We start from the raw sequence: 27,498 nt of genomic DNA on the forward strand, positions 1-27,498 counted from the left end.
CTGTTTAAAATCAAACAAAGGCACGACTTTGCTTTCACTTTTAGGTGTGCTGGAGTGATGATTATGACCAGATTTGTGCAAAAATATGAATTTCAGCAATAAAAAAAGTGTAACTAGTTTATTCATTTAATCAATCAGTCAATCAAGAGAAAGTGTAATATGCATCAAGTTATTCTACCTTGTAATATGGATCAAGTAAGTTACTCTACCATTTTTCTCCACAGGTTGCTTCTTATTTGAAAGCAGTAAATGACATTTTTGACAAGGCAGACTTTGATGGGATTGATCTGGTCAATTTCAAGGTGAAATCGATGAGTGTAAGATCTTCACAGATTTTCTTAATTCCAGTGGACATCTGTTATAATCACTTAATCACTAAGCAAATAGTTTACAAGTTTAAAAAACAACGTTTTCCTCAGGTTGCCTCAGAAGAAGATGAGCGTGACCCTCTTCAGGAGACCTACATTGGCCCTGAGAAGCTGCTGAGTCTTTATTCAGAGACAAACTGGGGCAACTACTGCCTGTCCTACTTGCTGACCAACCGAGACTTTAGTGGAGTTCTGGGTCTGGCCTGGGAGGGAAAGGCAGGTAAGATGAACTTAAGTCTTATGATCATCTTACTGTGACGTCACAGAATACAGTAAAAAAGTTGGAGAGACTTTCATATGAATGGCTAAATCTAAATCTAAATATGTAATCACGTTCAAGAATCCAGTTCCTGTAGCTTGCCATCAACTACCAGAGCCCTGAGAGAGCACAATTTTCCTTGCTCTCTCTGGGTGGGTAGATGGCATTCTCTTTCCCCACATCACTCCAAAGGGTGATGTTGATCAGCACGAGGCGTGTTGTGATGCTCCTCGGCAGTTTGAAAAGAGGTGGTGACTGACTTCACATGTGTCGGAGGAGGCATGTGCTAGTCTTTACCCTCCTGGTGTTGGGCATTACTAGTGATTGAGAGAGTCCTAGTGAGTGGGTTGGGTAATTGGCCGTGTAATTTAGGTAGAAAATAGGAAACTTAGACACAAGTTAGACACAAAACTATACAAAAAACAGAGACAAATCGAACTAACACATCAGAGCACAGACAAAAGATAATAAATTCAAAAGGTTAAAAACTGGAGACAAAAATAAGAGTCAAAATCTACAGAAAATAACAGAGAATAAATCACAAAAAGACAAGCAAGAAATGAAAGTAGAAATCCCAAAAAAGACAAGTCACGCTTGGTACGAACAAACAAAGCAGAAAATTCTGTTTATGCTCTGTATTCTGCTTAAACAACAGGGGAAATACTTCACAACTGACCTGACAATCAAACTGGTATGCATTTCCCAAACCATTATTAAGGCTAAGAACTTTGTAACCTCATATTTAGGAACAATTTTAAAATTACGAGGGTTTCCCGAAAACTTTTGTAAGTTATGTAGTTCTTAAGCTCTTAAGTTTTTAAGTTCTGAAGAGATTTCTGACCCACTTACGAGTGTCTTTTTGGGCAGATTCACTTGATTCACCCTTCTTTGTGCATTACCCAAGAAGTACAAGGTCCTGGCATCTGCCCAGCACATTTTAGAGAATTGCCTGCTTTAAAACAGCCAGTGCATCTCTAAAAGGGCTTGTTATTGAGCTAATCATTGATGATTAAACCATACATTTGCTAGGACCAGGATTTAAGAACCCTGTTTTAAAATACATGAGAAGAGGTTGTGATGATGTTGCAACTATGTTGTAGCAATGCAGCGATTTAAGAAAGCAGACAACATTCTGACAACTTTTTGTGTTTGCTGGGACAGCAACAGCTGTTGGCACCAACTTTTTTTCCTATAAATGGTTCATTCTGTACACAATTGTAACCTTTGGTGAAAGTACATGATGTTTGCAGATTTAAAACAAAAACAGTAAGGAAGGTTTAATATAACTTAATATAAGAGTGTGAGAGCCAGCAGTGTACAGTAAACAGGAACACAAACACAATAGCAACAAACATAGACACGGGCAAACCAGGGCCAAAACAGGTGAGTACAGGCAGGGGTCAACCACATAGGCTAACTACCTGGCAACCATAAGCAAAGGGGAAATCCAAGTAAGAGAATCCAACAAACAAATCAGAGATGATACACAAGATAGATAGAAGACAAACAGATGCAGAGGCATGCTCATTAAGTAACGGAAGATATTGTCAATAACACCTGGCATTAATTAATGTGCGTCCTGGATGATCCGATCATAAGTGTCCAGCATAAACAATATTTTAGACGCTGTCAGGACATTTTGTATATGACCACATTGTTTTTGTAATGTGAACAACAGATCATCTGGACGTGTCCCCAACAGCAAATCATCACCCCCAGAAGTTAGCCCAGCATGTTACAATAACAGGCTAATGGACAAAAGGTGATACTCATGGATGATGCTCAAACAAAACCAGCAGCCTTACCTTAAATTGGGCTGAGGAATTTACCCAAATAAAACCACCCATTTCACACCCTGTGCAATTTTAGATTCTTCAAAGTAGGCATCTTAGATTGACAGCTTGCTTAGATGAGAGTTTTACACATTTTGGCTGTATTTTCTAAGTCAGTTTTATGAGTCACCTGGAATGGCTTTCAGTTAACAGCCGTGTTGAACTTGTCAAGAGTTAATTACTTGATTTTCTTGTCCTCGTCTTTTGTTTGAGAGCATCAGTTGTAAAGTTGTGAAGAGGTAGAGTTGGTGGTATACAGTGAATAGTCCTATTTAAATAATGTTTTAATCCATATTACGGCAAGAACTACTCAAGTGAGTAAAGAAAAAAAATACTTTAAGAAATAGAGGTCAGTCAATCCAAAACTTTTCAAGATCTTTGAAAGTATCCTCAAGTTGAAAGAATGAAAATGGCTCTCATCAGGACCATCACAGGAAAGGAGGACTAATATTTACTTTTGTTAAACAGGCGCAGTTCAGCCTCAGAAAGTTACCAGCCTCAGAAATTGTTCATTTATTTATAAGCACTGTTTCCACTACAGCAGTTGTACAGCGGCCGCTGTTGTGCCGAAATCCAGCTCGCGAAGGGGAGTTCAAAAGAAACTGACTATTTTTAGTAATAATAACTAACTAAAGATAAGCACTTAAAAAATATCAACCCCACTCTAAAAACTAAATAAAACTAACTGAATTGGAGGAGAAAAAGTGAAAATAAAATACAATCAAACTATAATGAAAATCCTGAAGTATTATAATCCTGATAAGAGCACCTAAATGCTTCTGTCACAGGAGCCAAACACGGGACAGACAAGTGCGGATACAATAAAGATCCATTATTAAGTATGGGATTAGGCTTATAAGAATAGTCAAGACCAGGCAGAGCAAGAACCAAAATGACAGTCTAAACAAACAACACACCAGAGTGTTCAGGTAGGCGGTCATACACAGGTGATCCAAAAATGACACAAAAGGCCTCAAAGCCGAATAAGTGCTGGTCTAAAAAGCCTAATAAGTGCTGGTCTAAAGAACAAGAAGGTTGGAAACTAAATGGTCAAAAACACAAAGAAAACGTGAGGTAGAAGAGCTATGCAAGATAGATTCAATACCAATCCAGGAGTGGGAACAAGAGTGAGAGGGTTGAGAGCAGGTGCGTTTTGTAAAATTGAGTACAGGTCAGTGTTAATTTTGGCTAAATATCATAAGATAAATATCATTTGACTAAATATCATAAGAATATAGTCGACTAAAACTACATTGAAGTAAAGGCAGTTAACACTTGTACTGGTGTACAAACGTATTACTGGTACTGTATATATGGGGGTAACCTCTAAACATCTTAAACTTTTTGAGAGATATAAGACAATACCTTAAAAAGCTCTCGCAAATGTTTAAAAACACAATGTTTGCACTGAATAAAAAAACATTCTTTAAGCCTATGAGATGATATGCCAGATTTGATCATTTGTTATGAAATCACCCATGGCACAGAATAACCTGCACTAAAACCACTGCTCTAACTATAAACACGCTGAACTGAATACTAGTTGTGGGAAACCTGTACTGTTTAACCCTGTAATAGATGCTCTGGTTAAGTCTGCTGGTCAGATGGAACCAGTGCTGTAAGGGTTGTGGAATGTGCCCTTTGTCCACACAGGTGTCCTTGACGCAACTTCATATTGAATCAGCACATGCTGATAATATCAGTCCCGCTCCAAAGCGTCCATTTCCAAAAGTGGTGGCGGGGGTGGGCTGGGGGATTATGTTGGGGTGGGAGCTTTTAGAAGAGACTTTCTTGGAATTAAAAGTACACAGAGACAATACAGCTGAAGTTCTTGCATAACAAGCTGCGGAAGTTTCCAGATCCTGTGACCATTAAACAAAGAATATGGTGCTCCATGCAGGAGGTGCTGGGACTCAGTCTGTTTTCACTCATGGTGATTGGATCTTGAAGATAGTGGGACTAATTTAAAGTGTTTTATCCTGGGATAGTTTTCTTTTTTTCTGAAAAGTATGACATGCAATTATGTCAAGTATCCAGACCCCTTTACTCTGAAACCCCTAAATAAAATCCATTGCAAGCAATTATCTTCAGAGGTCACTTGATTAGTTAATAGAGTGCAGCTGTGTGTGATTTAGTATCAGTATAAATATAAACACCTGTTTTGTGTACAAACTGGTTCATGAAGACCAAGGAAATCACCAGACAGGTCAGAGATAAAGTTGAGGAGAACTTTAAAATAGGATTAGGTTATAAAAAAATATATATATATATATCCCACGTGTTGAGTATCTCAATGTGCACTGTTTAATCCATCATTCAAAAAAGGAAAAATAATGATACAACTGCAAACCTACCCAAGACATGATCATCCACCCAAACTGACAGATCGAGCAAAGTGAGCACTGGTCAGAGAAGCAGCCAAGAGGCCCATGGTCACTTTGGAGGAGCTGCAGAAATCCACAGCTCAGGTCACAACTATAAGTCGTGTACTCCACAAATCTGACCTTTATGGAAAAGTGGCAGGAAGAAAACCGTTGGTAAAGGAAAGACAAAAGAAGTGCCGTTTGCAGTTTGCCATAAGTTATACAGGAACACAATAAACATGCGGAAGAAAGTGCTGCAATCAATTAAACCAACGTTGAACTTTTTGGTCTAAATGCAAACGGCTGTGTATGGCAGAAAAGTAACACTCTTCATCACCCTGAACACACCATCCCCACTGTGAAACATGGTGGTGGTGGCATCATGTTGTGGGGATGCTTTTCTTCAGAAGGGACTGGAAAGATGGTCAGAGTTGATGGGAAGATCAACGGAGCTAAATACAGTGCAATCCTGGAAGAAAACCTGAGAAGAAGATTTTGAAACTTTGCTTTGCAAACACCATCAGAAAAGATCTTGTTTACTGTTTTGAAGTTATGCTGAGAACAGTTATGCAGTTATGATGACTGATCACAGCCTAAAATTCCTAAATACAAGTTTATCTCAATATTTAATATGCTATTAAAGGCATTTATTTAGTACCAGTGTATATTAAATAATTAAGTATTTAACTTTTACCACCAGGACACACACACACACACACACATATATTCCAACCAAAGTTCTACTTGAAGGCCCCCCACAAACACACACTTAACATCTGAACCTCGTTTGCCGCCTGTGTGTCGCCAGTGCTCTCTTTTTTGAAAGCAGAAATAGTTGTCTATTCACAACTTGAGCCATGACCCTTTGTGGGTTTTTTATTGTTGGGATCTATTACACTGTTGTGGCTGCTTTTGTTTTGGAGACCTACACTGGCCGTCACTCACCAAAGCGACCCAGTAATGAACATTCCTCTGACCATAACAATGGCAACTGCATTCCTCATTAACAGCAGGCCTGGACTCGACTTCATCTCTTTTTCCTTTCAAGCCTTTGTGTGTCATAAAAGCCTTTTCTTCCTTTCTGTATCCGTCCACCAATCCCTTGTGTTACATTTATATATACAGTTCCATGTGTATTTTTGGTAGGTGGAACTTGAGCCAAGTTGCAATTTGGCTTGCGTAAACTTTATATAAACTTTTTAATATTGTATATTATGTAATTATGTAATATGTTACTGTGATTTGGATTATTTTTTAAATTTGAACATTTTAATCTACTTCTGCGTAAACAAAAAAAAAAAATTAACATATAAGGTAGGAGGTAGGCAGGTCAGAGAGCAAACATGGCAAACATAGTGAGATAGAGAGGGAGAGAAAGAGAGAAAAGCAGAAGAATGGGAGGAGAAGGATTAGGAAGAGAGTGAGAGTTAGTTATGAGATTTATTTTATATAACAAGAAAATTGAAAGTAATCTACCCTCTCGTTTTTTGGACCTGCCACCACCCCTCTTTGAAGGCCAACTTTATTTTTTACTTAAATAGATAGAAACAATAAAGAAAAGAGCTGTAAAATATGCTTAAAATAAAGATTAATAATCCAACAAATATATAAACATAAATTCTTACAGTACCAGTACCAGTTTGGACTTCTAATTCAATGTTTTAAATTTTTTTTTCCCCTGCTTTTTAAATGAATATTGAAGTCATCCAGACTATAAATGAACACATAAGGAATCGTGTAGTAAATTGAAAAACTTGTTAAACAAACTAAATTATAAATATATACAGCCCCGAAAACAAAATAAAGAGACCACTTCAGTTTCTGAATCAGTTTCTCTGATTTTGCTATTTATAGGTATCTGTTTGAGTAAAATGAACATTGTTGTTTTATTCTATAAACTACAGACAACATTTCTCCCAAATTCCAACTAAAAATATTGTCATTTAGAGCATTTATTTCCAGAAAATGAGAAATGACTTAAATAACAAAAAGATGCAGACTTCAAATAATGCAAAGAAAACAAGTTCATATTCATAAAGTTTTAAAAGTTTCAGAAATCAATATTTGGTGGAATAACCCTGGTTTTTAATCACAGTTTTCATGCACCTTGGCATGTTCTCCTCCGCCAGTCTTACACAATGCTTTTGGATAAATTTATGCCACTCCTGATGCAAAAATTCAAGCAGTCCAGTTTGGTTTGATGGCTTGAGATCATCCATCTTCCTCTTGATCATATTCCAGAGGTTTTCAATTTGGTAAAATCAGAGAAGCTCATTATTTTTAAGTTGTCTCTTATTTTTTATTTCTCTTATCAGAGCTGTATAGTGATTGGTTAGATTAATATGGGCTTCTTACAAGCATCCCATGAGCTTCCTGCTCATGCACAGTCTTGTCTTGAGTTCATCCAGAAAACCATATGACATCCTCTATGACTTAATTGTTAATGCGTCCTCCATATAGAAGCATTGTAGATACTGTTAGAATAAGGTGCTTTAACCATTGGTAAACTTCCGATTTTACATGCTATTAGTAAAAATGTCCAATTATATATTGTATACTAATGGAAAACTTATGAAAACTCTTTCGATATCATTATATCGTCCACCCTTAAGTCCTTCAACACCACAGTTCTGGCAGACTGAGAACTCTCACAAGACTCCAGACCTCTGTTTATTCAGTCTCTACAATGTTTTTAATGTCACAGCCATCTCACACTGTTGGTGACAAAGCCGGCTGTGTTTTGGTGGTGGTCTTTTGGCTGGAGGTGTGGTGATCACATTGTCAGCGAAGTCTGCCGCGATTGGCCAAGAAGAGAGGCGTGAGCAGGGGTAAATAGTGTCATGTGACAGGATAGGCATGCGGCCTGATCCTCTACCCAGCCCCCCCACAGCCTTCACCACCAGGAGTAAGGAATGACCACATTCCTGACATTGGATTAGTCACCGTGGTGAAGGGCTCACATGTGGAGACTTCGTTTCACTCAGCAAATCCCCCCCAACACACACAAATACACACACACACACACACACATTGTTATCACTGTTGTGATGTACCTTTTTGTACATGCAGTATTGAAACAGAAAATACTGTTCGTAATACTTTTAATCTTATAATGTAACTACAATGAAACAAATTCTATTCTAATATACAGAGTAGCCCATTAACATTAAGTTGTGTAGGACCCTCTTCAAGCTTCCACAGCAGCTCTTACCTACGGACTCTGCAAGACCTCTGACCTGTGGTATCTGACCCCAGCTGGATACTTTAAGTCCTGTAAGTTGTGAGGTCAGATCTCTATAAGCGTAACGTTGTTGGAGGCACACTGGTTGACGTTCTTTGGAGCAGTTCTGGTTGATATTGGCCACTGCTTGCTGGGAAACACCACTGCAAGACCTTCTGGATGTTTCGGAGATGTTCTGATGTTCTGACCCAGTCATCTAGCCAACAGCTTCAGCTTGGTAAACGGTCCAATTATGTCAAAGTATACCATTTTTCCTTCTTCAACAAACCAAGAAAGCTTCAAGAATTGACTCTTCACTGGCTGCCTAATGTATGTGCCTTTTCTTTTCCATACCCACAGTGCTGGTGTCCAAGAATTCCCTCCACCCTCTCATCCTGGGCTTTCAAGAACTCACTGGTCACTCCTTTGGCAAAAGCACGAAGCCTTGTGGTAGTAATGGATGACCAATTATCATTCTCAAGCCATGTTGCAAATCTGACTTGGTCATGCAGATTTCTCCTGTATAACATCCAAAGAATTTGACTGTTTATCTCAGGAAGCCACTAAGCTGCTTGTGCAGTCTCTCTCTTGTCATCTCAAGACTTGCTCAAGGCTACTGCAACACTCTACTGACTAGTCTTCCACTGCAAACCATCAAAACCCTGCAACTAGTTTAGAATCAGAGGCAGCACGACTCCTTTTCAATCTTCTGAAGTTAGTGATGTGATTCCTTTGCTGTGTTCCCTCCACTGGCTTCCTGTTGCAGCCTACATTAGACTCAAAACCCTGACGCTGGTCTGCAAAGCCAAAAACGGACCAGCTTCTTCCTACTTGATTGCAATGATGGTCAAAGCCAGATCTGTACCAAGAGCTCTTAGAGCTTCCAGTACGACTCGGCTCGAACCACCATCCCTCAAGATCAACAGAAAACAAACATCCCGACTCTTCTCTGTGATGGCATCAAGGTGGTGGAATGAATTTCCACTGGGTGTCAGAACAGCAGAGTCACCCAGGTCTTCAAACACTGACTGAAGACTCATCTTTTCAAAGAGTTCTTAAACTAATCTTAAAAAAAAAAATCTCCTAGGGTTCTAAACATTAGGCTCAGACTTTGTGTATATCTTGAAACTAGTCTCTACCAACTAGCTATGGAAATTATAAGGTAAACAACAAAGCACTGTTGTATATTGCTCTGGATAAGGGTGTCTGCTAAATACCATAAATGTGTATGTAAATGTAAATGTGGGCTGCACACACATTGACAGAATGTATAAATAGGACCCAGTCATCCTGCTCTTTCCAATGACATCAGGTGAGTATGGCATGTGATACTGAAACAGAAAACACTGTGCAAGGTGTACGATAGGGTCCTTACAGTCTAAAGGGTTAATGAGCTCATTTCCTTACACTGACTTTCTAATGACTTTCCAAACTGGTTGAATGACCAAACATATGACCACCTCCTCAGGAACCGCAAACAAACCAGAGCTTGTGAATGAAAAATGAGAGTTTAGCTAAATGCTAGCATGTTGTGTCATGGTTGGATAACCTGGAAGAGCCTGTGCCTGCTGCAGGACTGTAATCCCATATTTAGTGTAGCTCTTCATCTCAACAGTGGCCCCTCACTCACTGAGCTTTCTTAGGGGGTTTGTTTATGTTTTACTTCCAAATCGAAGGATAACTGAGCTAGCGAATGGGGCTTGGTGGGAAATGTTTGGCACTCATGCTAACTGGCTAATTGGGGCACTGTGGAAAGCAAAACAAGCTGATTGTTAATTGGCGGATGTTTTTTGTAGTACGGCTCAGTATTCTGTGTGTTTTCTTTGGTTTTAAACTTGAATTTGATTGAAGATAACACAGAGTTAGTTATACTACAGCACACTATTTGAAGAAAGTATATGCTTCTTCTAAAATCAAGGGTATTACAAAAAGAGTTTATCCCGATTCTACTGTCTGAGGAAGGCTTTCTATTAGATTTGGAGCCCTGCTGTGAAAATTTGATTGCATTTAACCTAAAGATCCTTAATAATGTACATATGTTGATTCAAGTTCAATGATGGGAGGCTTATAATCCCTTAGACTACCTGGAAATCAATTGGCCATACTTCTCTAAAGAGACTAAACAAGCTGTCTGTGTGTATTTGCACATCTGTGGATGCAACTTGTTTACGAATATAATATACACATATCTTTCCTTTTGATTAGATTGAGCCTAAGTGGGATTCTAGCTAAAGGCCCAAAGCTAAAGCTGAACTTAAGAGTATGCAACATGTAATGTTCATACAACTCGTTATTGACTTGTAGAGGTAAAAATTTGAGTCTTATGAGTTTGCCAGTATGACAAAAGGTTATGCCAGAGGCGAAGGCATTGTTAGTGGTTCCTGCCTCAAATACAGTGCCAATACACTTGGCCGGGGGTTTCATTTGATTACAGTGGCTTGCAAAATGATGTGAACTTTTTCACATTTTGTCTGCTTACAACCACAAGCTGTATTGAATGTACTTTATTGTATTGAATGTACTTTACTTTGACTGGGCCTTTCCAACACATGTTTAATATTATTTGATTTAAACCATTCCACTGTAGCTCTGGCTGTATGTTTAGGGTCATTGTCTTTATGGAAAGTGATTCTCCTTTCCAGTCTTTTGTCCAGGAATGCCCTGTATTTATCTCCATCCATCTTCCCATCAACTCTGATCAGCTTCTCTGTCCCTGTTGAAGAAAAGCATCCCCACAACATGATGCTGCCACCACCATGTTTCAAAGTGGGAATGATGTGTTCAGAGTGATGAGCAGTGGTACTTTTCTGCCACACACTCATCTGACCACAGCATCTTTTTCCACACCTTTTTTTCTGGGTCCACTAGCCACTGGCTTGTGGCAAACTGTAAGCAGTACTTATTATGACCTTTTTGCCACTTTTTCATAAAGACCAGCTTTGTGGAGAGCATGACTTAAAGATTCTCCCACCTGAGCTATGGATTTCTGCAGCTCCTCCAGAGTGACCATGGGCCTCTTAGCTAATCTGTCAATTTCGGTGGATCATGGCCATGTCTTTTTTTTTTTATTATTTGCACACATACGTGAAAGAAAAAGCAAACAGGGATGTGTATTACATAAGTGAGAAAAAAGAACATGTGCAGGGAAAGTGAGAAAGCCCATTGGGGCTTATATACAGTACTTTCCCTCTAAATTACAAACAGAATCGTAAGAAAGAATAATTACATACATACATACATACGCCTACACACACATATACATATACACACATACATACATACATATACACATACATACATACATACACACTCACATTAATACAGTAATAGAATTGCAAAGAAAGAATATATACAATAATTGACCAATAATTAAGTAGGGAATCAGAACTTTACACATTTGAGATATCCATAGAGAGGAGATAATCCCTTAGTAGTTTTTTGAAACGACTGAATAGATTACAGTTCTTTAAATGTAATGGTAGACCATTCCAGATCGTAGGTCCTCTGTAAGAAATTGTAAACTGTCCAAGTGATGTCCTATAAAAGGCTGTATGGAGATTATTGGCTGATCTTGTAGAGTAATGGTGTACTTGAAAATTGAATTGGAATGTATTTTGAAAGCAGTCAGGAAGTAAATTGTGTATATAAGAAAAAATAAACTGACATATCTGCAACTGATTAATTTCATATACATTGAGAATCTGAAGGTTCTGAAATAACGGACGGGAGCTTGAAAGATAGTTTGACCCAGTGACCATTCTGACAAAACGTTTCTGAAGTATATGTAAACAGCTGATATTACTTTTGAATGTACTGGCCCAGATAATGTTACAATATGAGAGGTTTGCAGTTGCAGAATACTTTTTCCATTCTTGGATAATGGATAAAACAGTGTTGCTGGGATGCTCAAAGCTTTGATATGTTTTTATAACCTACCATGCTTTAAACTTCTCCACAACTTAATGTCTGACCTGTCTCGTGACTAAATTACACACAGCTGGACTCTGTTAAGTAATTACGTGACCTCAGATTGGTAATTGACACAAAGTAAGAGAAAGGGGGGATGAATATTTTTTTTAGATTTGTATATTTCTTTAAAAATGTATTAACGTATCATTTTTGTTCCACTTTATAATTAAATAGCTACTTTGAGCTGGTCTATTACTTGACAATGGAATAAAATACTTTAATTTGTGCTTGTATCATGACAAAATGTGAAAAGGTTCAAGAGGTATGCATAGTTTTGCAAGCCACTATGTGTTCTGAGTATATTGGTATTGTTTTCTTGGCACAAAAACACTGTTAAGTGCTATAATCAAAATCAAAACAACTCCATAGTAGCTCCGTTCAGTTGTCAGAGCCTTAGCGTGACACTACTGGCATGTCACAAACTTTATTTATGTGGCCAAGTTATGCTGTTAATACACCGCCATTAAGCCTCAGCAAAGCTGTCATAATGTGACTCCTACGGCTTTTCATTGCCTTTGAGCACAACTAAACCGAGTGCTGAGATGCTTCCTTAACTAGGCCTCTGTAAGAGTGGCGTGTGCCAAAATTGGCTCTGTCAGGGAGCACAGTGGAAAAAGAGCTGGATATAGTGGAGCAGCGAGAGGTGACCTAAGTGTGAGGAAAGTAAAACATGCCGACACCCTTCCACAGGCCTCAGACTGTTTACATATCTGTTTGACTTTATTAACCCCTTAACGCCTGAATTAATGTAGCTGTATATGAAAAAATGTTTCATGTGTGTTTTACCTTTAAGTAGATAGTAAATATTGTTGAGATTATTAATTTCACTTTTGCACAAAAATAAATAGAAATTTTGGTATGTTGCAAATTTGCAACAACAGGCAATATGGTCTATTTGGGGTAAATTTGGTATGTTGCAAATTTGCTACAGCAGACATAATGGTCCATACTAAGATAACAATAACAGAGTAATATAACAGTGAAAAATCAATGTTTTATTTATGCACCGAACAGCAGGCATTCAATAATAAATAACACCAGTTACTGTCACCAACACAATATACACAAATATTACAGGAAACATTTCATTCATTTGAATTCTAGATTCATTTGAATTGTAAATTGTCAAAGGTTCCTAGGTCCGTGGCGAATATGCACTAACAGGCATTGGGGGAATGCAGGCGCTATCTTGGCAGGTTGATTGAATCAAACGGTTAGTCGCATATTTGCAACAACAGGCGTTAAGGGGTTAAATTAAAGCAATGCAGAATTTCCTCAAGTTCCAAACTTTCTCTAGATATTAAGTCAGCCAATGCATCTTTACCTTGCCCAGCTTTGGAATTTTTATAAACCAATGAAACGAAGTGAGCTGCACTGGAAAAAACAGTAATACTGGAGTCACTGAGGCAAAGTAACAGCTAATTTTTACGTGATTTAGAACACTTTTTATTCGTGTGTTTTGTTTTACTGTTTAGGGATGGTTTATAAAATAAAAAAGGTCAATATATAATATAAAATATTACATACAGGCTTCTAATGCAATGGACATGAACAAAAACTATTAAATATTGTAGTTAATTGGATTTATTTGCTATATAGAATTTATAGTAGGATATTAAAGTCTTCTATTCTGTGAATTACAGACATAGTCTTAGTTTGAGTTATTTTGTTTTCCATCAGTGGAGATACAGTAATTCTGGGCTGAAACGGTTAAGAACTCCAGCAGCACTGCTGTGTCCAAACCACTCCTCCACCATCCATCATTCAACTATACAGAGTTAAACACAGAGTGTTTCTGTTAGGGAAGCTTGAAAGGAGAACTCTGGTGTAAAATGCACTTTTGGTGTAGTAAAACATGATAAAAAGTACAAACCTTTGATAAATAGCACACCTCCGCTCTCCAAGAGCATTCTGAGATCCAGAAATTTTAACAGTTTGTCCTAAACACCCTTCAGACTGGGTAACACAGGGTATATTTTGCCCCAATAAATCACTTTTTCCACTGTTATCCAGGCTCAAAGTAGCTCCACACCTCCTTGCTAGAATCCGGAGAGCCCTGACATTTAAAGTGAGTGCCTCCTGGTGCCAGTTGCGTTATAGGATTTAAACAGGGGTTTTTAATAAACTTCCTGTGCACTTTTTAAGTTATTAATGCCTTGTTTTAAATGGTACGGCTCTCCAGATTCTAGAAAGGAGGTGTGGAGCTATTTTGAGCTGGATAAAAGTGGAAAAAGCGATTTATTGGGGCAAATTATGCCCAGTGTCACCCAGTCTGAAGGGTGTTTGGACAAAACTGTTAAAAATTCTGGATCTCGGAACGCTGTGGGAGAATGCTATTCATCAAAGGTAAGTACTTTTTATCATGTTTTACTACACCAAAAGTCCATTTTACACCGGAGTTCTTCTTTAATAATGTAATAATAGAGTAAAAGTGATCAAGTCTGCCCACTGAATGTATTGGTGAGCTATAGTCATAATCATTATGTAGTTATTAAGTCTGAAGTTTGGAGTGAAGTCGTGCAGTACAGTACAGTACAGTAGACCCTGCTACAGTACAGTTCTACCCATTTTGTGCTCCTTAAATTACTTTCCCTTCTGGCACGCGGTTTCTGCTCCTGTTTTCTCTAAACAAGGTTGTGGTTGTGTAAAGAAAAAAAATCACTCTTCTCATTCATCTGTGTTCGGGCTCAGTGGAGGGGATGAGAGTGAAGGCCACCCTCACGGGACACAGACGAGTAGACTCGGTAACAATGGACTTTCCAGGAAACGCATTAGCACAGTAGCACATTCACACGCTGCTGCCCAGCTGTCTGATCAGGCAAGTGTTGCAAAGTCACGAGACTGCAGGCGAGGGCTGTAGAGGAGAGAGAGGGAGGGGTTAAGAAAACAGTGGGGGCAGCAGCATGTCTGCTGAAAACTAGTAAAAACTGCTGAAGGTTAGCACAAATGCCATTTTTTTTTAAATAACTTCTCAAGATTAATGGTTTGACAAACAGTTGCAAATTAGTTCGAGACAATTACGATCTTGATAAAACACAAACTAATGTTGCATAATGAATAAATACCACCACCATTATTAAAAAAGATCTGTGCAATGACTCTGCAAATAACAGAAGAACTGAACTTTGTAAACATTAGAACATTGTAAAATTAGGAGAAGTAGTTTGGGAGGGGCACTGGGTGATGTATGGGTTTAGAGGCGGGACAGGAGGGAGAGCTGATTGGCTGATCTTCAGCAGCAGCAGTGTGCCTCTAATACCGGTGAGACCCAGATGGTTTGACGTCAGCAGAGGGGGCGGTATTATTGATAGAATAATCTGCATATTGTACCAAAGTATGCAGACACATTATGCACGCCTATAGCACAGTCGAATCTGAAAGTTTTTATTTTTTTTTAATTAGGAAATGTTTATAAAAATTTAAAGCAGCACTCGTATGATTCATAACTTTAAAGGAACACAAATATTCAAATATTAATGGAAAATTAGTTATTAATGCCTCTTTAAGGAAGAAAGTTAATTTTCTGCACAATAGAATTTACTCAGCATAGGAACTTTATCATCTCTACAAAGAGACCATGCTATTATATAATAATAATACGTTCTGTAGGGTAATTTACCACAGCATGACTTAGATAAAACTCGGATGTGAGAAATCTCAGAACATGAAATGATGACCAATGAGTCAGAGCTTAGAATTTAAAATATATTAAAGTTTACTTGAAAAATAGTTTCAGCGTTACAGATATATATATAAAAGGAACAGAAATTCATAGATATATATTAGAAAAGAGTAAAAGTACATCTACGAGTCAACACATAGTGTAATAAAATCTCGATAGATCAACACATTCAAAGAGAGAGAGAGAGAGAGAGAGAGAGAGAGAGAGAGAGAAAGAAAGAGAGAGAGAAACTAAAGCCAGTCGAGGGCCAGAGAGAACTCCTCAGACTTCATCCAAGCAGTTATACATTTTGCAAATGACATGTGATTGGACAGAACTTATCATATGATTACGTCAGCAGAGTCCAGTAAACAGTTTGTTGTCCAGTTCCAATGACGTGATCCGCTCCAGCCTGTCTGAGCAACAAGTTCTTATCATGATGTTGTTCAGCTCTGTGTCCTTCATGAACACAGCAGACAGTCCTTAAGTGTCCTAAAGTCTGTGAGAAGAGGAAACAGAGGAAAAGAGTGGATGGAAAGATCTTCTGGCCTGTATACGACTTTACGGCGTGTAGAACAGGCAAGCGCTGGCTATCTGAGGAGAGGTTCCCAGCACTTCACTCAGATAGCTTGTTGTCTCCTAGTTCATATGCACTGGTCCCAGAACAGCAGTGAAGCTTCTCTGCCACTCAGGGTCACGTTCTCCTCACAGCTCTCATTGTTGATGAAAACACTCTGACCTTCCTGATTCCTGAAAAAGTAAAAACAACCTCCAAAGCCTTGTCATAGTGACAGTTAAAAAGAGAACAGAGATCATAAGGTTATTAAGTGAATTATAAAGTGAACAGTAAAAATAATAACTGTATATATAAATGTATAAAAACATTTAAGAATTAGAGTGTGAAGGTGTGGTTATCTCCAATCACACCCTTCAGTTCACACCTTTTAAATGCATATATATGTATATAATGTTTGTTTGTTTGTCCCCTCATAAAAATATACAGCCAATGAAAACCCAAAAGTCAGTATCTTACAAAATTAGAATATTATATAACACCATTTTATACTTTTGCCCACACTTTTGCAGTGTGTGTTTAGGCATTATCCTGCTGAAAAATGACAATTAAAAGCCCTGCCAAAAGAGGCATATTACCGAGCTTTTGGTGTCACTTACATCAATACTAAGGGCTTTGCAGTGATGTACAGTAAGCCTACACAGCAAAACAGACACAGTGACCTAGATAGCATCAACATATCCATGCCATATATATATATATATATGCCTGTCCACCTGTTGCTCAAAATGCGGAATGCTCTGCATAGTGGACGTGGATCTACTGCTGGAATCCTGCCAGAACAATGAATCTACTGATAACGGCCCGACTGCACCTGCTCGCATTTAGTTACAGACTCTGAGATTCTGATAAGAGAGAGTTTCTAACAGTTTGTTTTGTTGACACGCAAATACTAAGTGATACACTCTTAGCAATAAATGTGCAAAAAGGGAACAAAAATGTTCTTTGGAGTGATAAAAGAAATGCCAAAGAAGAATTTTCCCAAAGGAAAATAGCTGTTGTCTACGTTTCTATCATATTTCCATTTTGCAGGTGGTAGCCAAGTCTCTGTAAATGCACCTAAAATGGGTTCTTTAAAAAAGGTTTTACATAACATAATTTGAAACCATTTGCCTAAAGGGTTTTATTTCTGATTTTAAACAGTTCTTCTGGCTGGTAGAAAACCTTTTATTTGTGGTTCTACTGTGTGTAGAGGTTTTTCATCCTTCAGGATTGTTCTATGTAGCACCAAAACCTTCCACTAATGTTATAAAACAAAGAACTCCTTTGGAGTACTAAATTGTACTTTACAATAAATGCTCTTGTAACAATAAAATAACCCTAAAATATTTTTTGCAAAGTGTCTATATCCATTATAGAGAGGAACACGTTAACCAGGCAATAACAAGTAATAAGTTGTCGTGTTTTGTTAAAGAACTGTAGCCTTTACTAAAGAGCGTTTAAAAAAAATAGCTCTTCAAAAAACTACAATTGTAAATGCGTTGGGAGTGTCAGTCTTGACGCTATCAGTCTGCCTGCTATGGACTCCCAGCATGAATTCCCAGCATGCACTCACTTTCCTGACTTTTCTGATCACGTGACACTACGACGTTCCCGCTCCCCCAGTTACTGATTGTTTTCACCTGGCCTGTCTAATATAAATACCCCTTAGTTTGCTCTGAATCTCTTGCTGAATCTAGTTATCTAGCTCTACTACAACACGTTTCCTTTGTTTATTCCCCTTATTATTGTTATATTTTTGTTTCTGCCTACCAATTTTTGCCTTGCCCTTTCTATTGTTTATTTCCCTTGCTGAACTATTGTTTGTATTTTTTTTTACTACTCTTTTCCCTTAGCAATTTCTCTGCTGTATTTACTGTGTATGACCATGATTTGCCTGACTACGCTCTGGTGTGTTGTTTACATTTGCTGCCATATTGTTACTGACCCTGCCTGTCCCTAACTACTCCTGTAAGCCTCCTGTAAGCCTAGCCCCTTTATTAATAAACTGTGCGATTTTGGTATCTGTGAGTGTCTTTTGAGTGTCTGGCCAGCATGACAGTGAGAGTGTGGGGAATCTTAAAATCCTGAATTTGGAAAGATTTTTCACACTAGGACGAAGTTAACAGGTTAGAATTGCAGCAAAATAGAATTCCAATAATGTTATGAGTGAAAGGACTTCTATAAAGTATTTCATATAAACTTTTTACTCTATGTACTAAAGTACTATTTGGAGCTATATTGGGGTTTCTTTGACTATTTAAAAAAAAGAAAAGAAGCCTTTTTTTTTTAGCAATAACTATTTGTATTTAGTTTTCAGAGATGCAGAAGAGCCATGCTTGGTTCTTAAAAAACTTTCAAAGGATAGCTGAAGAACCACATTAGAGATGAGAGAATGTAATTTTTTTTTTTTAACATTAAATGATCTTGCACATAATATACTGTAGAGGTTCTAATAAATGAAAAAATATATATATGTTTTCTGGAACCTTGTCTTACTCTATATTTGGTAAAGTTGAGTATAAGCATAAGTAATAATTGTTTTTTTATGCTTGGGTCAGGTTTTCTTGGGTCATCCTAGTCAGAAAATCACACATCAGCAGTTGTAAATTCAGGTGTAGGCTTCGATTCTCAACAATAATAAAAGTCTACACAGAAGAAATCATGAAGATATCTGGAAGCAGTTTCATGAGCGACCCCCCTCACAGTCCAGAAACAGACCCTGGGGGGAGATGACATCATCAGTGTTGCTGTGTGAAGAAGCCCATCTGTTTGTGATCATCATGGTTGACTATATAACCCTGAAATGCTGAAATGCCAGAGAGCTCATAAGAGAGGAGAAAGCAGCTCTTCTGGACTCTCCCGGACTCTGGCCTGTCAGCAGATCAGCTTCTCAGAGAGGCCCTCTTTCCCAGCCGAGAGCCAACAAGAGCGACATTCAGGGTCACAAAAATATTTCTGCAATTTCTGCAATCCGTCTCTCCGGCTCCTCCTACAGCTGCAGAATTAATCAGATTTCAGTCGCGATTGTGATTTTTGGCTTTTGCAATTCATTAAAGGACCTATATCAGGGGAAAAGCATTGTTCGACATTCAAGATGTGATGCTTGATTGGTGTATACAAGATTCTCTAAACATTCCTCTATCCTCTCTCCTCTCTGTAGATGACTGGGGAGGGATCTGCTCTAAGAATCTGCAGCTACAAGATGGACGTACGTCCAGCCTGAACACCGGCTTGATCACCCTGAAGAACTTTGGCTACTACCTCCCGCTCAAGTTCATCCAGCTTACCTTGGCTCATGAATTCGCCCACAGTCTAGGAGCTCCTGTAAGTCCTTCATCAGTTCTTAGCGTCAAATTAAGATTAGAAAATAAACACAACATTACGGTTCCAATTAAATTTCCGTCACACACTTAATGATTAAAAATCCTACAACCCTTGTATATTTTTATTTGAACTGTGAGGTACGTCACAGAAATGTATGTGGGCTGTGGCCTCTAAATCTGCCCACTGCCATTTCCCTTATTCCCATTTCCACCACCTGGATTGCCAGGTATGTACAACAGCATGCAAACATTGTGCTTTAGCCATGGAAATGAGCGAGATTTTTTTGATCTATTTTTCTTTTAAACACGTAATCACTGAGCTTCAGTAAGGTTGCTAATTTGCTACCACCACTAGCGTAGTACAGATGGGCATTTTGGACATTGCAAATGTTCATTATTCACTAATCAGCTACAGAGTAAGTACAGACTTGTCTTCGCTTGCAACTGTGTATCAATCTGGCAACCCGTGTGAACTTCGCATTTGTGATTGAGCAAGTAGGTCAAAAAACTCTCACCAGTGTTTGGTAATTGGACTCCTGTAGCCATTTCACACACTCGCTCACATTTACTAAAGATGGTTCCTTTAAATTGAAGTAAGAAGCTGTCTAATAAAAAGCCAACTTCAGCTTTAAATGGGGGTAGCTGAACAAATTCTCTTCTAAACTTGTTTAGTGTTTTTTTTTTTTTTCTCTGTCTAACTGTTGACTCAAGATTTAAAATCTACACACTCAAGCCTAATAATCAGCCAGACTAATAATCAGGGCTAAAATCAGGGTAAAACCCTAACCCTAGTCACCATGGGAGACCTATTGCCCATGGGCACTATCATAACACATGTCTTTGTTTAAATTTACACCTCTCACAAATAGATCTCGGTAAATGAACAGCTGTGAGATTCACAACTCTCACACCAGTGAACTTTCCCCCAACTGGTTCAAGTCCTTCTACTGTGTCTCCGCCAGTGGTGGACATGCTGTTCACACTTCCCCGGCTGCAGATTCTTTCCCAGCGGTCTTTGGCAGGTCTGCTCTGGTCCTGCTGTCTCTATCTGAATATAAATACAGCCACTTATTGGCGGTTGTTGTTTGGTGACTCACATAACTCACTGTTTCCAGCCTTAGTTTGGAGGCAGTGGAGAGGATCAGAGGATTCACCTCACCTGTGATTTATGATGTGGAGTTGGTCCACAGCCCAGATCCCTCAGCCTGATGATACTGAGGCTTCTGTCGGCTGACTTCACTGTGATGAGTGATCACACACAGCGGGCCAACAAGCTTTTCTGCAGTGCTGTGGAGATAAGATACTGTGAATCTAGGTTCTGAATTCTAGGTTCCTAGGGTTCTAAACATGATTAAGTTATATGTATCTCTTGATCCTAGTCTACAAACTAGCTTTGGATATCTTAAGTAACTTGGAAGCACTGTTGTAAGTCGCTCTGGATAAGGGCGTCTGCTAAATACCGAAAATGTAAATGTAAATGTAAATGTTATTTTGTGCAATAATAACAATAATGACTAATTAATAAATATTAAATATTGTTGGGACATTTTGAGAGCTCGAGTCTTTAGTCTCCACCATGAATCATCTTACGTCTACTATGTTTTTGCTGGAGTGTGGGGTGACATTATGTGCAGGTGATGAATCACGTCTAAACCAATAGGTTGCCGTAATGGTATATGTTTATATTTCTCATCCAACCACAATCAGATTAACTCTATCTGGATGGATAGATTTACCTGGATAGGTCTTTTTTTGAGCAATGAGAAGGCAGAATTCAAATAAGCTGAAATCAATTAGGAGTAACAAGAATATTTAAAAAATGTAAGGGGTAGAAAGATCAGATAATTGGGTAAACATGTACGGAGTAGTGTAAAAAGTAAAACGTCATCTGAAAAATAATTACTTTAGTAAAATATAGATAACCAAAAGTAAGGAAAGAAGTATTTGTGATTCATTACTCAACGCCTTTGGTGCTGATGCACAGGAACTAAATGTAAATTAATTTACTTTTCTCCTCTTATTGTCTTCACCTTGCCTTCATTATTTTAAATAAAAATCCCTCTGCTCAGTTTTGTGATTAAATGTCATAATGTTTAAAAAAAAGTCAAAAGAGAAAATACATGTTGTGGAAACTCTGGATTAACATTCACTTACTTTAAAATCAAAAGATAAAGTACAGTAGAGTTAAGAAAATGTGCATTTAAACAGAATGAACGCACTTCTCTTATTGTTGATTTGTTTTTTTCAAATATGGAGACAGCATCTACTTTGGTCTTCTGGTTTTGTAGCTCATGCAGATTCTAAGTAATATACACATTATCTATTTTTTTGAAGAAAATTAAGCACAGTTTAGTTGACAGACCAACAAAACTAAGGTGTTAAATGCATAAAATGGACATTGTTGAGGGAAAGTGACATTAATACATGCAGCATTAAGAATAACAGTCTCTTGCACAATTTCTTGTTGAGTTGTTTTTCGTCTGGCCTGCATTACCAAAATGTTGACATATTTGATCTAAAAAAGCAAACAACAAAAAAAACAGATGATCTCATGCTGGGCAAAAGGATTGACTTGAAAAGTAATTGCCAGCATTGCCTTGCTGGACTCAGCCAACATTAGTGACACAACACACATCATATTCTTCACAACACACATTTGTAGTAGTGTATCACGATTGGAAGAAGAGTTGTTAAGGCTCATCAGAGTGGTTATAAAATGGTTATAAAACCATCTCTAATAAGTTCGGACTCAATCCACCAATCCACAGTCCGACAGATTGTGTACAAATAGAGGAAATTCAAGAACACATACATTATTAAAACATGGTGGTGGTAGAATCATGGCCCTTTTGACCCGTGCTGCATCTGGGCCATTATTGCTAACGATGATGGAACAATGAAATCTAAATACATTATTTGAACCTCAGGAAAATGTGTGTCATGCAGCAAAACAGTGACCCTTAATGTAAATAGACGAGGGGTGTCGGTTCGCTTTTCATGGCCAGTTCTTCTGCCCATATCACATGCGTGTTCTGCAGCAGGACAATGATCTGAAGCACACCAGCAAGTCCACCTCTGAATGGCTCAAGTGTTCTAGTCAACGTCTGATTGAGATGCTCTGGCTTGAACTTAAACAGGCCTTGAAAACCCTCCAATTAGGCTGAAAACAACTTTTAAACAAAATTCCTCAGCAGCACTGTGAAAGACTTCTTACCAGTTATCGCCATTGCTTTATTGCAGTTATTGTTGTAAAGGGCAACATAAACGTTATAAAGTTATTCATTTTAGGAGGCAAATACCTTTTTACATAAGATCAGGATGGTCTGAATTGTTTTTTTTCCTTAATAAATGAAATCATTATTTATAATGAGTTATAGTGTTTTGTTTTTACTCAGGTTATCTTTGTCTGATGTTAATCTGAAAAGTGTGAGTATCATAAAGAATAACTATTTTCTTTTGTTGGAAGTTCTCACTAGTTAAAGGCGAGCTGTATGTAAGTTACAAACCTGCAGATCAGAAGACTGTATAAGTTACAGTCTGTTACACACAGCAGTCGTAAAAATGCTTTTTTTTCACATGCGGAACTATCAGGTCTGAGATCAGACAGCTCATGCCATTGCACCAGCATAAGAAACGTGTAGGATAAGTACATCCTGAACCTCTGACCTCATTGACATTGCTTTCGAGTTTAGGGTCGACTTACATCTCTGATCTTTGTTTTATGTTTTCATGTTTTAGCATGATGAGGGCTTGGACTGTGGGGGGCTGGAAGTCACCAAAGGGAAAGGAAGATTCCTGATGTTCCCACAAGCCACAGACAAGATCCTGGAGAACAGTGATAGGTTCTCGCCCTGCAGCCTTCGCCGTATCAGCCGCCTGCTGAAGATCAAGAAGGACAAATGCTTTGTGGGTGAGAGACCATCTGTAGAAGTGGGCTTTTCAGAAAAGCCACAGGTGTAATACAAAGTATTTGTTGAGTGACATCTCATTCTTCAATCATAAGGTTTAACTTGAGATTGGCCAACCCTTCGTAGCTATAACATCTTCAATTTTTCTGGGAAGGCTTTTTTAAGGTTTAGGAGCATGTTTATGGGAATGCTAAACCCTGACTCGTCAATCTCCACTTCTCTAAGGTTCCTTTAGAACTTTACATCACTGCATCCAATGCTTTGTATTGCTTTTGGTGATGTAAGGCTTGAATGCAGCACACAGTAGTGGAAACCAATCCCATTAAGCGTTCTTGAGTTAATCTGAAGCCCACATGAGGTTTGGAGGTCTGTTGAGAGATTCATTCACAGTTACTTCCAGTTTGTTATAGTATGACTGACAGTTGAGTGTTGAATACTTGTATTTTACAATATAATGTATGTATTTTTCGCACTATAAGGCACACCGGATTATAAGGCGCACTATCAATAAACGTCTATTTTCTGGTCTATTTTTATAAATAAGGCACAATGGATTATAAAACGCATTACAGCAGTATTTCCCGTGGTTAGCAGCAGGCTACAGGTCGAAAATACTTACTTCTCAACAGCAAGAGGTGCGGTTAGCGGCTAATGCCATTAATAGCAAGGACATTTCACAACTAGACTTGTTGAACAGGTGGCATCCTACCACAGTACCGTGCTGGAGTTTAATTATTAGAGTGGGTGAGTGAATACTTTTGGTGTAAATAAATAAATTAATAAAGTTCAACAATTATTAACCAGGTATCTAGAGGTAGAAGCAAGACATCCTAGGAGAAAGCTTGAAAAGATGAAGTTCAACGTTTCCTATTGAACTGCCATCGGTCATAGCACATCGGACATAGTTGTATTGCTTTTTTCATGTTGTGATACTTTTGTCTTAAAATGTTACTAAGCATGTGGTTTTTAGCTACAGTAAAGCAGCCCAGAAGCTTAACCAACACAACCTGATAGTGTTATCTTTTAGCCTAGCACAGATCTCCGTTTGAGCTACAGTAAAGCAGTCCAGAAGCTCAACCAACACACCCTAGAATATAATTAACCCTAAAATGGAATATTGTTATCTGGCAAATTTAACAGAGTGAATGTAAGTAAATGCCATCTTAATACTTCTGTTTTGTTTTTTTCTGGGAGTTCCCTTTAATGATCTTATCTCCAACAACTAATGTATGACTATATATATATAGGTCATGTGATCGTATTGTGCCTGTTGTGTCTTGTCAGTCAGCGATCAGCCCATCTGTGGAAACCAGATTTTGGAGGTAGGAGAGGAATGTGATGTGGGTCATAATGAAAGCGATCCATGCTGCTACAGTTCGAGGGGGCCAGTAGGACATCAGTGTCACCTGAAGCCCAATAAGCAATGCAGGTGTGTGATTTGTGTTAGTTTTTATTATGTTTTGTCCTTTAATTTTTTTCTTTTTATTATTATGCTTAATGCATTTTAGCAGATTCGTTTTAGTTAGATTCACTCATTCTCATTACAGACTCATCTCTGACATTCATTTCTACTGTTCTGTTTCTCTGTCTCAGTCCTAGTCAGGGTCTGTGCTGTAGCTCCAGCTGTGAGTTTAGGAACCCAGGACTCACCTGTGAGGAAGACTCCGAGTGTCGGACGAAGAGCGAGTGCACAGGGTTCTCAGCTTCCTGCCCCAAGCCTGCTGCCAAACCAAACATGACACTGTGCAGCCTGGGTACCCGTGTTTGTCTGAATGGGGTGTGTGAGTTCAGCAGTAACTGTATCATATCTCTTTCTGTCACATCTGTATATCATCACACAAAAACCTTGTATGTCCAACATGGCAACTTTGCAGGAGAAGGAAAAAGCGTTCTTCTGTAAACTTTCAGTGAAAATCAGTGTGAAGAATTTAAAAAGAACACTGAGTTATTTTAGAGCGTTTCTATTGGTCTATTCTTTGTGACGTTCCGACACAATGTAAATAACAACTTTTTTTATTATTTTAAAACTTTCTGTATTGTAGATTAATACTAAGGTCATCCAAACTATGAATAAAACATATTAAAACACAAGAATTTATTTAAAAAACAAAAAAGTGTTAAACGTACCAGAATATGTTTTATATTTTAGATTTATTTCTTGCTTAAATGATCAGTTTTGCACATCTTGGCTTGATTTTCTCAGTCAACTTTATGAGGTAGAGTCACCTAGATTGGTTTTCAGTTAACAGCTGTGCTAAACCTGCCAAGAGTTAATTATTTGAATTTCTTCTCTCTTAATATGTTTGAGAGCATCAGTTGTAAAGCTGTGAAAAGGTAGTGTTGGTATACAGTGAATAGCCCTAGCTGAGTACTGTTCTAATCCATATTATGGCAAAAAGTAATTAAAGAGAAAAAAAATACTTTGAAAGTATCCTCTAAGTGCAGTCACAAAGACCTTCAAAAACTTTATGATGAAACTGGCCCTCATTAGGGAAGGCAAAGAGTTCCCTCTGTTCATCAGAGTTACCAGCCTCAGAAACCACAAGTTAACAGCTCCCCAGATAAGAGCCACCCATTTTGGTTTGTTTTACACTTTTAGGTTACTACATGATTCCTTATGTGGTCTTTCATAAGCTGTATGACTTCAGTATTAGTTTACAAAGTAGGAAGAAAATACAAAAAAAAAAACATTTAATGAGAAAATGTGTCCAAACTTGTACTGTACAATGTACAATTCAAATTCCAAAAAGGTTGTGAATAAAAGTTGTAAGAGTATCAAGTTAAAAATCCTACTTAAAACTCCTGTTTTCAATCAAATCCGTACTAGCGCCAAGGATAGCAATAAATAATGTCTACATGACAAATATGTGCCTGAATGTTAAACTATGGCTCCTTGGAGGATTGTGAGACCTGCAGAGTGAGGATTGAGGACTCATAGGAGAGATACAGCTTACCCCTTTTGATCATCTCACATTCTTTTGCGTATTTGTTGTTTTTCCCCTCTGGAGCAGGAATGCAGCCGGTCGCTGTGTTTGATATATGACTTGGAGCAGTGTGACTGTCCAGGAGAGAACAAGAAGGAAAAGTGCCACATGTGCTGCCAGCAGAAGGGTAACCACAGCGGCTCAATGCTAAACAGGCCTCATAAACAACTGCTCATTGGTGCTTCACTGTCATTAAAGTGGACACTTTATAAAACAGAACTGAACCGCATATGGGGTTGTATTTGGTTTCACAGGCTGCCCGTGTGATTCGTTTTAAATTAGGTACATATATCTTCAAGACTATGCATAAATATACAGACGTACATGAAGAGTCGGCCACACTACATGTTGAAATATTTTAAGTCAAATATACAATGTCATCCCATAGTTTTCTTAAGTTCAAATAAAGAGACAAAAAGTTTAGAACATTTTTCTTCTATATTTTGCCATTGAAGTTCTTCATGTCCAGGCAATAATCGGAAATGGTACAAGTGTACCAGTGTATAAAATATAGTAGTAAACAGCTGGTATCTGAAACTAATTACTTAGTATCTCAAAATAATGAGATAGTATCTCAAAATAATGATTTATAATGTCAAAACATTACTTAATAATTTTACTTAATAATATAATTTTACTTATTGATAACAAAAAAATGTGCTGGATTTTTTTTTTAGGTGACGGGAATGGGCTTCCATAGTGTTACGTGTTACAATGTTCCGTCTGTAGCATACATTTTTTGTGAATATTTTAAAGTAATATTTTAGCCTAATAAAATAAAACGAAAATAACTACAAACCTAATTTACTAGCTTGTCCGTAAAGTTCAAAGTATATTTATTGTACAAAGCACTTGCACCCATTTGACACAGATGTGCAAATGCACACACATGTTATCAAGTCTTTGTAAAGAATGGTGTGTTGCCATTAAAACTGGCCAGCTGTGGGTTAGAGGGGGATAAACCACCAGTATTTAGCTGTGGAGCAGTGGAACAAACAAAAACCTCAGTACCTCTGCTCACCACATCAGAGACATTTACTGCAACAAAAGCACTG

The 27,498-nt window shown here is 38.0% G+C and overlaps 1 protein-coding gene across 1 annotated transcript in view; it reads left to right on the forward strand.

Moving 5' to 3' along the window:
* si:ch1073-396h14.1 (disintegrin and metalloproteinase domain-containing protein 10) overlaps positions 1-27,498 on the forward strand; it is a 58,788-nt gene that overhangs the window by 29,011 nt on the left and 2,279 nt on the right. The window contains exons 9-15 of the mRNA XM_049465966.1: positions 225-317; positions 420-588; positions 19,389-19,552; positions 23,290-23,461; positions 24,744-24,888; positions 25,053-25,236; positions 26,471-26,570. Coding sequence (XP_049321923.1) covers positions 225-317; positions 420-588; positions 19,389-19,552; positions 23,290-23,461; positions 24,744-24,888; positions 25,053-25,236; positions 26,471-26,570 — 1,027 coding nt within the window. The remainder of the gene's footprint in view (positions 1-224; positions 318-419; positions 589-19,388; positions 19,553-23,289; positions 23,462-24,743; positions 24,889-25,052; positions 25,237-26,470; positions 26,571-27,498) is intronic.

This window comes from Astyanax mexicanus, chromosome 16 (assembly GCF_023375975.1).
Source record: "Astyanax mexicanus isolate ESR-SI-001 chromosome 16, AstMex3_surface, whole genome shotgun sequence".
Classification (NCBI taxonomy): domain Eukaryota; kingdom Metazoa; phylum Chordata; class Actinopteri; order Characiformes; family Acestrorhamphidae; genus Astyanax; species Astyanax mexicanus.